Raw genomic sequence first — 12,316 nt, 5'->3', positions numbered from 1 at the left:
AACAACATATCTAAGCTCCCTGTAGCCCCCAGATTTTTATAGTACGGTAGACGCCTTGCGATCGAAAATTAAAGAAGTAGAAGCTATCTTACGTAATAGTTTACATTATAAAACTTCCCTTAGGGCAAGGCCATTGCAATGTTCAAGTACATTTCCTGCTTTTATAAGATCGCAAGATTATTACAACGTGTTGTACGTAAAATCGTGGTTGGAGGTGGCAGCTGCAGATCTGCATGGATCAACAACGGACCAAAGGCTCCCCTCTACCAACCTACCACACACAAACTTAAACACAAACATACCCTCTACGCTCTATATATAATATGTGTGTGTGTTTGTGTGTCTGTATGTATATTATAATGCATGTGTGTGTGTGAAGTTCTTGATCTCTTGTTGACAAAGTCACATCTAAGAGCCTAGAGGGTGATTCAAAAGTCCCTCAACAAACTCATATATAAACACATTGGTGTGTTCCAAGTGAACGTCATGGCACGGTGCTATATGCACAGGGAACTTTAACTTCACCTTTACCCAGTGGCGGTGATTTGGTTCCAAAACCGAGGGTGGGGGGGAACAGTATATTTCCCATTGTAGATACTGTACGGTTTAGCATAGTGCGGGGACAAAAGTGGCGAAAAGTGGGAGCCGACTGTCCCCCTCGCCGCCACTGCCTTTACCTGTATATCTTGTATTCGTTTCTGAACCCCTGAGTAATTAAGTTTAGTTTTTACGAACCCTATACTATGTCAATCACTGAGGGCCTTCTAGAGACTTACTTGTCTCTGCCCCCACCCCCGCACGGGGTCTTGCGGCTTGTAGATCCGGCAGTGCTCGTTTCTGTGTTCTTCCCCTGTTCTTGTATTCGTGTATTTAAATTATTTTTGTATGAGATCCATATCTCAGTGCCAGTGATGATGATGTATTATTGTCCTGTAAACACATTTCCAAATTATCTCATGAAATCTGAAAATTCTGATTTTTTTACCATGCATTTCCGTCCGAAGTTAAAAAAAAGAGCAAATGCTGTCGAAAAGACAACTTTGAGGTTACTAACTCGAGAATTTGTTCTGCACATTTTTCTACCAGAATGTTATGAAGTCTGAATTACTAGGAATTATCACACTGATAATTCCACTTACACATCAGCAGGTCAGTGTTCGCGGAAGACGTGTGAAGTAGGGATGGCCAAATCCAGATTTTTTTTTTTTTTTACTATTCGGGAATCCGATGGAAAAATGAGAGAATCCGGATTTCGGAGGTAATCTCCCCATTTCGGAGACAATCCGGATTTCGCTACAACCATAACTTACGTAGAATTTTCAGTGGAAAAGTGCAGGCTCAACGAGGACTCGAACCCAAGGTTGAAAGGATGGAGAGAACGTCGCTGACAATTATACGATTGCCAGCAGGCAGGCTTTCGAAGCTAGGTCGCGGTGGTACTAAAGAAGCCCTCCGGAGCGGAGTGATTCAGTTCTTTTTCACATGCATGCTCGGATCCGGAGAGATAGTTCGCAACTATGAATAAGAGGAGTGAACAGTTAACAGAATCAAGCATATCTGGAAACTAGTAAGCTGCGTGAAAACTGACATACGTGTATTTCAGGATAACTATGATAGATATGAACAAGAAACTGTATTAGCCTTATATGCGGATGTTTGAAAAGTCTTGTAGTAAATTCACAAATTCGTCGTTCCGGTTCAATATGAGTAATATGCATTGGCTGTAAATAGTTTCAATTGTATCAAAAATGCTAAAAGTACACATTTTATTAACTACACGACTTTCCCAATGATTCCAAATGGCTAACTTGGAGTGATATTCATGTGCATTAGCACTGGCCTCCGTGATGGAGTGGTTAGCACATCCGGGAGTTCGAATCCCGGCATGAATGCTCTTTGTGAGTGTCCGTTCATCAGTTTCATCATATAATTCATCCTCAGGCGGAGCACAAAGCACGACGCCTTAGGTTGTAAGACACGTTCTTATTACGTTAAGAAAAGAAAGAACATCAAAATCATCTCACCTAGGATAATCCACCAACTGCAGAAAACACAAAAGAATGTCTTCCGCCTGTTCTGCACATGTGTCGCAACAGGGTGAATAGCTATGCACTACTACAAAACATCGTCATTATTTCCCTAGTTTACAGCACCATACAGGAGAGATATCCTGCTACTCGATGTTATAAACTATTCTATATATGTTGGTCATAGGCGTGCGCACGGGCGGGGGGGGGGGAATTGCCCCCTAATCACGGACGTTCGCAGATTTTTCCAAAAAGGGACAAGAAAGGTATTTTTTTCATGGGGCATATTACCCTGATACTAGTGCTGTCCCCTCTAAAAACACCACTTGAATTTGAAATTATCGCATTCCTGCGTCCCCATTACATAATAATTAATGTAAATTACTATGACTGAAATATAATTATACTTGTGAAATATATACTTTTAGGTTGACCTTCGTTTTCGAGGTGTGGTAATCCTTGCCCCCCTTCCAGACGTTCCATGCCCCTATATTATTATACTTTCACCTAGACATTTAGTGGAGAGCAATATTGTCGCTGTTATTAAACAATATTATACTCTAAAAGGAAATGGCGCAACCACAAGGGGACAGAGGGGCGTTGCCTTATGCCTTTTTCCAACCTTGGACGGAAATCAATTATAGGGGGGGCATACATTGAAGTAAAAAAAAAGCAAGACTAGCAGAATCTATACTAGTAGCAGGACAAAAGGATACTCAAGACGGAAATAGTTTTCACGTCCATCTTGCATTATTTCTTCCAGACGGTCAGGATCACTTGCAGGGGGTTACAGAGGGTCAATTGTCCCCTCAACTTTAAATTTTATACAAATAAAAATACATTTCGTAAAATTTTCTTTCTCGCTTCGCTCGCGGTACCTGCTTTTCTTGCAGTCTTGTCGACTTCCGAGCCGTAGCTAGGAAGTAGCGGGAGTTGGCCCTGGGCGCCGAACAATCTGATTGAGAAAAATTGTAAAAGAGAATGCCATGCCGTCCCATGAAATTTTTTGCGCCTTATTAAATCAATACTGTTTTCAACTTTCAAAAATTTGGATCGAAAAATTTTCTTGCTCGCTTCGCTCGCAGTTTCTTTTCTCCAATACATTGTAAATTACCAGAGAGAAAGTAAGAACAAATAAGTAATGCAGACAGTTGCTGCTATAACAGTTTGGTTTGGAGGAAAACGAGCGCTCACATTTCAGAGACAATCTATATAATTTTTGCTGTTGGTTTGTTAAGGGGCGGATGAATAGATTACGTAATATATTTAAATAATATGTTAATACCTAGGTATATATATATATATATATATATATATATAATATACACGCGCGCGAACACACACACACACACACACACACACACACACACACACAAACTAAAACAGTGAGATAAAATGAGGTTTTTCTTTCCCGATCTGACTGAATTTTCAAGTCTTTTGCACCCCCCCCCCTTATCAAAGAGTCTGCGCACGCCTATGATGTTGGTACCTTTTTCTAATAATAAAAACAAATTAAAATAACTGTAATATTAAATTAATAATTAAAATATTAATTAATATTGTTATTACATGAATGGGAAAAAGACGGCATATGAATAGGAATATAACCGCACATATTCATTATCTAGCTCATGAATAGTTCAGATCGCTTCAATTTGTATAAAAACAACTGCCCTGGCAAGGTGATTGTGAACCAGATAAAAAATTGAATATTTATTGAATAACGAAAAAGGATGTTAGATCCATTTGACGAAATGAAAAGCTCTTAATTTAATATTTAATCATATTACTTAAGTAGTGGTGTGCATAAATCTTCTTTGATACAGTCATCCAAAGTTGTTTGACCCCAATGTAATCCTTCCCTTAGAATATGTTTGACGGAAATACACGTCTCTCGATTATACGACAGATGCTAAACAAAACAAGCATATTTACATTATTTAATTTTAGTATTTCGTAAGTCTCTCGTGGAAGATTCGGACTCCCTAAATAGTCCTTGGCTCTCAGTTGTATTGCGATGTTCGTCAATGTGTGTTTTTCTTCTTTCAGACACTCGGAAAAAGTTTTGTCTTGTAACAGGAAACCTGTTATGGTCAGACTCTTGAGCGGGGGGAGAGTAGCGGACAGGGAACCTTGTGGTCTGCTTCTTTCGACAGAGCAACCCCTCCCTCCAGCAAAGTCTCAAAAGGTCTCCCATGCAATGGATTTGCCTTCGAAGGGGGAAATGGAATCAATATTGGTAAGACAAGGAAGAATAAATGCCATCTGTCCGGTGCTTTTTTCGAGCGACGCTGATACGGGCTCTTAAGAACTTGCTCCCCAGCGCCAAGTTTAGAATTTTTCATAGTGCACGGAAGTTCGACATTCCGAAAGAAAGAAGGTCTATTGGAAAACATTTCAAGACTTCCAAAAGGTATAGCAGTAATGAATAAGAGCACTCACTTATACCGTGTTTGTTACAACCTGTCCGGCTTCCCGCGCTAGCTGATTGCTGGCTTTTCTAGCATAAACCAAACGGTGTTGCTGCTGAAGACCGCCTGAACTCCGTGCTGGGGAAAGCCAAAGCCAGGCAGCAAATTAAAATACGCAACGTGACAATAGCGTCTACGTAAGCTCCTCTCTTCTGGCTTCCATTCGCTCCTCGCTGCCCAGCAGACGACTTTTTTCTCGTTTCTCATTGGCACCAAAACTGTAGAGCGATCGCTAGCGCGGGAAACGGGACAGGTTCTAACAAACTCGGTATAAATGTACGATGGATAGACAGTTGTATGAAGCGAGAAAAACCACAAGGTAGATTTCATAAGATACCTAGCACTCAGTAACCAACAAACTGCATTTTTAATATTAATGTCCTCATGATTAACGAACCTTATTTATTCTCACCACGCAATGGGTAAAATATTTGGAGCATTATCCCACTTTCCGGAAAAATATTGTGTTTCTGCTACTTTTGACTTTTGTTGGCATGATATCCCGGATCCCTTTTACGAGACGAGACGAGACAAAACGAGACGGGACGAGACGAGACAGAACCCTTCGAGACGGGACAAACGAATATTTTCGAGACGAGACACGAGACGAGACAGCATTTTCACGAGACGGGACGAGACAGACCAAAGTCTCGTCTCGTCTCGTCTCGTGGGCAACACTAGTATTTATTAAAGTATTAGTTACATAAATGATATATTATATACAATAAATGGAATACGATCTCCATAGGAGTGCGCACGGGGTGGGGAATTGCCCCCCCCTAATCATGGACCTTGCAATTTTTTTCCACGGAGGGACAAGCAAGGTATTTTTCCATGGGGTATATTACCCCAAAAAACACCACTTGAATTTGAAATTATCGCATAAATGTAAATTACTATGACTGAAATCAAATTATACGTGTGAAATATATACTTTTAAGTTTATAAGGGTGAGATATGGCTATCCTTGCCCCCTTCTTCCAGAGGTCCATGTCCCTACATTATTATACTTTCACGTAGAAACTTAGTGTAGAGGAATCTTATCGCTTTTATTAAAATATATTATACTCTTAAAGAGAATCAAGTATTTTCAAGCGGATTAAAGTTCAAAGCAACTACGGGGAGAAGAGCGTGCAGTGGTGGCGCAACCACAGGGGGGCAATAGTCATTTTCCCTCCCCAATTCTAGGCGGGCAAGGGGGTCAAACATTGAGGTAAAAGAAAGCAAAACGAGTAGAATCTATGAGTAGCAGGACAAAATGATACTCAAGATGGAATTAGTTTTCACGTCTTTCATGCATTATTTCTTCCAGACGGCCAAGAGCACCTGCAGGGGCACAAAGAGACAATTGCCACCCTCGATATCAAACTTTATACAAATAAAAATACAATTCGTAAAATTTTCTTGCTCGCTTCGCTCGCATTTTTTTTCCTTTCTTGCATGTGAAGTACAGAGCCGTAGCTAGCGGGCGGCGGGAGTTGCCCCTGGGCGCTGAACGATCTAAATTAAAGATAATTGTGAAAGAGAATGTGACCCATGAAATTTTTTGTGCCATATTAAATCAATATTATTTTTAGTTCGCAAGAATTCGGATCTAAAAATGTTCTTGCTCGCTTCGGTCGCAATTTTATTGTTTTCTGTAATGCGTTGTAAATTACCAGAGAGAGTCCTACGCTGAAGTTGAGGAGTGCCAAAATTATTTATCAGAACAACATATCTTCTTGAGAACAACTTTATTCTTCACCAATCATTCATAAAACTCCACACATAGCGAGATTTGTGTTTTGAGTGTGTGTCAAGATGCAGGAATTAAAATTCTTGTTGCAGGTCCATATTGTATGTGTCTTGTCATATTCATTGCTCTACAAACAGCGGAACATACACACAAAACAATACAACTGTATGCTCGAACAATCTCAACGGCCATGACGCTAGTTTAAAAAATCCATCAACATTTTTTTAAGCATAAAATGTCTCAAATTTAGATTTGGTTTTCAAGTTAACTCCTAGACTTTTGTAAAACGTGTCAAATAGTGTTTTTAATAATATCGACGAGACGACCGGGACACGCCTCTGAAACGGGACTGTCCCGGTCAAAACGGGACGTATGGTCACCCTATACATGTATGTTTAACAAAAGTTATTATTTTTTAGAATTAGAAACATTGCTAGATTTAGACAAAAAAAATGAAGATGTATGTAGCTATCAGTTCTTCAATTTAAATTGAATCATATGAAATAGCGATTTCTTATTTTAGAGTTCTTACACGACCTCCGTGGCGGAGTGGTTAGAACAGCGCGCTACGACGCCATGGGTTCTGGGTTCGTATCCTGGTCTGGGCATGTGTGTTCTTTGTGAGTGTCCCTTCACCAATTTCATTATATCATTATTAATCCTCATCTTTGCGATTAGCCAAAAGTGGGAGAAAAGCGAAGTAAAATAAACCAAATCAATCTTGCACAGACGCTGTTCTCCAACTATTGAAATTAGCAACTAAATTCTTAAACACTTTTATTTAAAAATACTTGTCATAGAAGAAAAACGCAAGATCATTAATTCTCATTAGCAGCAAGTCCTTAAGACACTCCTGCTTGTAAATTTCTCCGGAAATTCAGAAGTACGGTAGCAATAGATAACATATTTGTTCATAAAAACGACTGCACGGTGACAGCCGATTTTTGTGAGAGGGGCGTGGTGCAGTGTGATCTTCCTTTGGCGGCGCCACTAGCTTCGCGAGATAGCCAGAGCAAGGATTTTTCGCACATTTGCTTCTTAATTTATCTTCATTGTGTTTAATTGTGTTTAATTATACGGTCAGCACCGCCTACCTCGAATTCGAACTTAACCTACTGCAACTAACGAGTGTAGAAGAGATAGAAAAGCTGAAATTGAGTCAATTTGAACGCAAAATTTTGCCCTACTATTTCTTCAAGCGGCTGGCGTAGTCCAACGAGAAACAGTTGCCAACTTGCAGTTCCGTTTTACTTTTGCCTCCACGTCTTTGGATGTCGTAAAACGCAAACACCATTGGGGGTTCCAGCGTTACATGTGCGACATTTTACACAAAAAAATTTAACGTTCTAGACATGATATTGGATTAAAATATTCATAATGAATTGATTTCATGGAATTATGATGTACTTTATGGTGTCTGCTAACAAATGAAAAGAAACTTGAGTATGATGGCATAGGTTGAATGTATGAAAAACATTAACAAAACTGCGTTCTTACGTGTGTGACGCTTTATGAATGTAGCAAATTTGGACTTCATTTGTCTGTGAAGTATATAGGCTGCAGATATTAGTAACTTTTGTTGGTGAAATGTGAAAATTATATACATTCACAAACATCTAAACCTTATGAAATTAAAATCAATAATGATTTCCATATTAATTCATTTTGTTATTCACATGGAGTACGACCACTTTTCGTGGAATGCCCATTATTTTTGGTCGAGTAACTATCACTTGCAAGAAATAACTCAGCATTTTCTCGTAAGCTGTCCCACGTTGATACAATACATATTGGCCTTATTTGAGCAGATTATTTTTTCAGTCAAATTGCATTCCTTCAATTTTACATATTACCTTTGCTGTTTTATTGTAGTGTGTCTGATCCATTTCTTCTCTTTGTTTCAGATTTTGAATGTCCGCAATGGTGACATCTCAGAACGAGGTATCAAGGAGGTCCGTTGTTTCTAATCACTTTCAACTTTCACGTAGCTACTAGACAAGACTTTTCACTTGAGAACTCCCAGTTATTTTTAGGTGAAAAGTACATTCCCGCTGGCCACCATCAAGAATCTTCTACTCGGTGTGATGGACGTGAGTTAAATTGGAGTCATGCTATTCCTTATAGTGGTCCAAATGCTGGTCGCTTGCGCCATGCCGGTTCCCGAACGCGGAATCGGCAAGTTGGATCATTTCGAGGCAGATGACGACTTGAGCAGGATCCTACTTCGTGGTTGGCTCCTCGTAGATGATACTGTGCGTCGAAAGTCACAGATTACCCCCAAATCTGTTTTCATAACCCCGGTCATTCGTAACACGGCTGCGTGCGCAGAAGGATACCGACCAGATGCCGCGGGACGGTGTCAGAAGGTTGTGAAGGTCGATACGGCACTTCATTTGCAGTTTCTGTTGCAGAGACTCAACGCCATGTATGGTGCACCAGAGAAATCCAGTCAGGTGAGCCAGGAAGACACTGGACCCTTTCTTGTCCCAATTCCGCTCGCAACGTCTCCTCCGCCTGATGAGAAAACGACAGAAAGCAGTTCAGAAGAAATGGAAGAAGGTAACAGTGCAGACAAAGAACCAGAAGCCTTCCAGGTCATGGTGGTTGCAGGTGAAATAAAGGAAGAGGAAAGTCCCGAGTCAGAAAGCAGCAAGAACCCCTCACAAGCAGCCATAGTGACTCTGTGGAAAGTGGATTCTAGTACAAGCTACAGTAATATTGAAATGTCGGTGACAAGTAAAGAAGAACCTACAGTGATCTCCACCATTGGACTTCCAACCATCACACTGTCTCTATCTGATGATGTGTCGCCACCTAGTACCGGTTCTTACGAGGAGGCAACCGTTAGCACAACAATCAAATCAGGAGATGACACAGTGTCCCAACAACCGTCAGACCCCCCATCAACAATTCCATCATGGTATACAAGTGACACTACTGCTCTACCTGTTACGTGGAATGAAGACTCCAGTAGTTTCCCCAGTACAGAAAATTTTGTCACCAGCACTATGCAAAATTTCAATGAGCAAAGTTTAGATGAAGAGACAGTGTCAATCAATGCAGAAGTTACAGATTCCACAGAAACTTCTACCATTACCACGAGAAATACTAACACTATATTAGACAATGAAAATGAGCTGTATACTTTAGAGACTACAGAATCTTATCAAGATATCAGTACTACCAACCCCACTACTACTGATTTCGCAGCTGGAGATGTAACCGAAGGTTATCAAACAACATTTTCCACACAATCTCCCATAGGCTTTACAGTAGAATCATCTGATGTAGCTACCAGACAAGTTGAACAAGCACAACATAAATCGGGTCCCGATCCCGACAGAATTATTTTCCCAACTGATTCAGTCATGATGACTCAACAAACCCGTTACTACATTTCTACAACTTCAATTCCAGACAACTCCATAGAATCAACAGTATCAAGACCCACGCAGGAAACAATACCAGTTACTACCCCCATAAGAAATACTATACCATATAAGAACCAGTTTAGACCAAGTAGTACAATACCACCTACAGAAACCGTAAACGTGCAGATGAAAAAACCATACCACAACCCATACAGATTCCCCACTTCTTTTGGATCACCGTGGAGTAAAGGTCCATCACAGTGGTCGAATATGTTCTCCTTTTGGCCACAATCTGTACCTACGTTTCCTCGTCCCAGTAACCATGGTCCATATTGGTGGCAGACCAGACCTGCTAACTACCCTCTGAAGCACAACAATCCTTGGAGCCACCCTCCTTTCAGATTGCCCACTTACGAACAACAAGAAGGTAGCATGTTCTCAAGGAGACCAGTAACAAGATACCAGTATCAACCGCTGTCTTCAGACGAGTTGCAAAACTTGAGTAACATGTTTCGAAGAATGTGGAATTTAGGTTATGGAAGATAGACAAAGACTATCATTGCCAAATAATCAAGTTGTATTGTGCTAGTGTGTTCGTTTGTGTATGTTATTTGCACTTCTGTAGTTATAGATTTGCAAAATAAGTATTTTCTTAGTAATTTTTTGTGCGTCTGTGTGTGTATGTATGTATATGAAACTCACCTCTTCACTCACACTGTAAAGTTCATCTTCATTTCTCATCTTTAAGATTGTAAATATCAAATTTTAAAATTATATTTTAAACAGTATAGTATTGTGTTTTATGTCTATATACAAGACTAGAAGAAATAAAAATGGAAAATATAGTGTACTATTTCTATGTAGAGATTTTTAGACTTATGTGAAAACAATAACAGTTGGTTGAAATTGATAACAATAAATGAGAGAAGATACCTAGAGGAGAAAAGTTCATGCTCCTTTTGTCATTGTGTAGAACCATATTGTTTTTATTGCCATGAACAGAAATTTATCGTATTTTTGAAAATAATGCTTACTTTTAATAATTACTAGTATATATATCTAGATAAAACTCTTCTCTGCTACATAGAATTTTTAGAAACTAACTTGGGGCTCACAACTATGAACCAGTAGCCTAATTGTTTACTTCTTTGTGTTCATGATGAAATATCAACCAAATAAACATTTCAGAGAAATATGAAACAATGTTGTAGTAGACCTGCACTTCAATATCACCCCTCCCTTCTTCTTCACAATAATTACATTTACTAAAAAAAAGATTTCAGAAAGCATATTTACAAGTTCTCTTAAAAAGTAAGGCTCAGTCGGTAACGCATCTGACTACCATGCTAAAGGTCCCGGGTTCGATCCCCGGCCTGTTCAAATCCGGGAACTTTTCTAACGATGGAAGCGGCCCCGGCGCCCACCCAGCGTCGAATAACATGGGAAAGAAAAATAAAGATCTCTTTAAAACAAGTAAAAAAAAAAGAAACTTGTGACTATTTCGAAATTAATTTAACTGCTATGAAATATGGTGATAACCATATTTTTTGGTGGGTGAACACAGTGAGTCAAATAAAAACATTAAAGAATTATGGGCCGCCTATGATTACTCACATTTCATTAGAGATAAAAAATAATCTCCTTATTTGTGCATAGTATGCTAACTCATATTTTGTCTGAAGACAATGTTAAAACCTTGCATACATTAGAACTTAAAAACATCTTTGTTCCAGGACTTTATTTAGGGGGCTCACCTCTTATCAGCAGCCACCATCTAAAGGCATGGGGGGGGGGGGTAGAAGCCCTGACAATAAAATTCTCAGTGCACTGCAACTTATTATACAAGATATTTAATCCTGTTAAGGAAGTAAAATTAATTACCAGTACACACTATTTAAATTGCATATTTGTATAAAATTATGTAACTTTCAGGAGGGGCTTGAGCCCCCTTAGCTCTCCCCCTGGCTATGTGACTGCTTTACAAGGTCTTAAACAAACATCTTAGTTTTCATTTTCTGTTGCACACCACCCTGAGATTTAAAACTGATGTGGTAAAAGATAAAGTGCCATGAAGTCATATTTAGGGCATGTGGAGGTAAGGTCCCAGACATTCTCGATCTCTGCAATTTTGTAGATGATGTGATCAGCACCATGCTCCAGCCACCTTTACCCTGCAGGGTTGGCTGCAGGTATCCATTGATTTGAGGCTGGGTGAGGCCCAAAGGCACTTTATGCAGGGATAAGGCTGGGAAAATTCCAACCTTAGATAACCCACCCCGAATGATCGCAGCTGGGTCTTCCATGTGGCAGTCGGATGCCCTACAGATGATGTGAAGGTATTATGAAAAATAGATAGACAAGTGCTCTAAACACTTCAACTATATTTAACATTGTGAAATTAGTGATAAAAATATAATCAAATTAGCATACATTTCTTTTCAGTAAATAGGCAAAAAGATTTTTTCTTAAAATTTAATTTTTATTATTTCTTTCCAACAGCTGTAAACATACAAGAAAAAAGGATAATATAAACTCAATGGCTACATATATGTAATACAGTATTACAGCATAAACTTTCAGCGAACAGCAATTGCAACAAAGTTCACTAAGGATGCAAAAACCTCCAACTTTTTATCACTTGTGCATGTTCTGAAAAACTTGCACAGGAACTTCACGAGAATTTAACGAAAGACCAATACATCTCTGTTCATA

At 39.4% G+C, this 12,316-nt stretch overlaps 1 protein-coding gene across 2 annotated transcripts in view; it reads left to right on the top strand.

Moving 5' to 3' along the window:
- The window catches only part of LOC145990295 (uncharacterized), a 63,161-nt gene extending 52,533 nt beyond the window's left edge, over positions 1–10,628 (top strand). For both annotated transcript variants that reach the window (XM_083125984.1, XM_083125985.1), the window contains exon 2: positions 8,138–10,628. In XM_083125984.1, the coding sequence (XP_082982110.1) occupies positions 8,342–10,150 (1,809 nt within the window). In that variant the 5' untranslated portion in view covers positions 8,138–8,341 and the 3' untranslated portion in view covers positions 10,151–10,628. The remainder of the gene's footprint in view (positions 1–8,137) is intronic.
- The last annotated feature ends 1,688 nt before the right edge of the window (positions 10,629–12,316 follow it).

Source organism: Lepisma saccharinum, chromosome 7 (genome assembly GCF_977018435.1).
Source record: "Lepisma saccharinum chromosome 7, izLepSacc3.1, whole genome shotgun sequence".
NCBI classification, from domain to species: domain Eukaryota; kingdom Metazoa; phylum Arthropoda; class Insecta; order Zygentoma; family Lepismatidae; genus Lepisma; species Lepisma saccharinum.
This window is presented reverse-complemented; position numbering and strand designations above follow the sequence as displayed.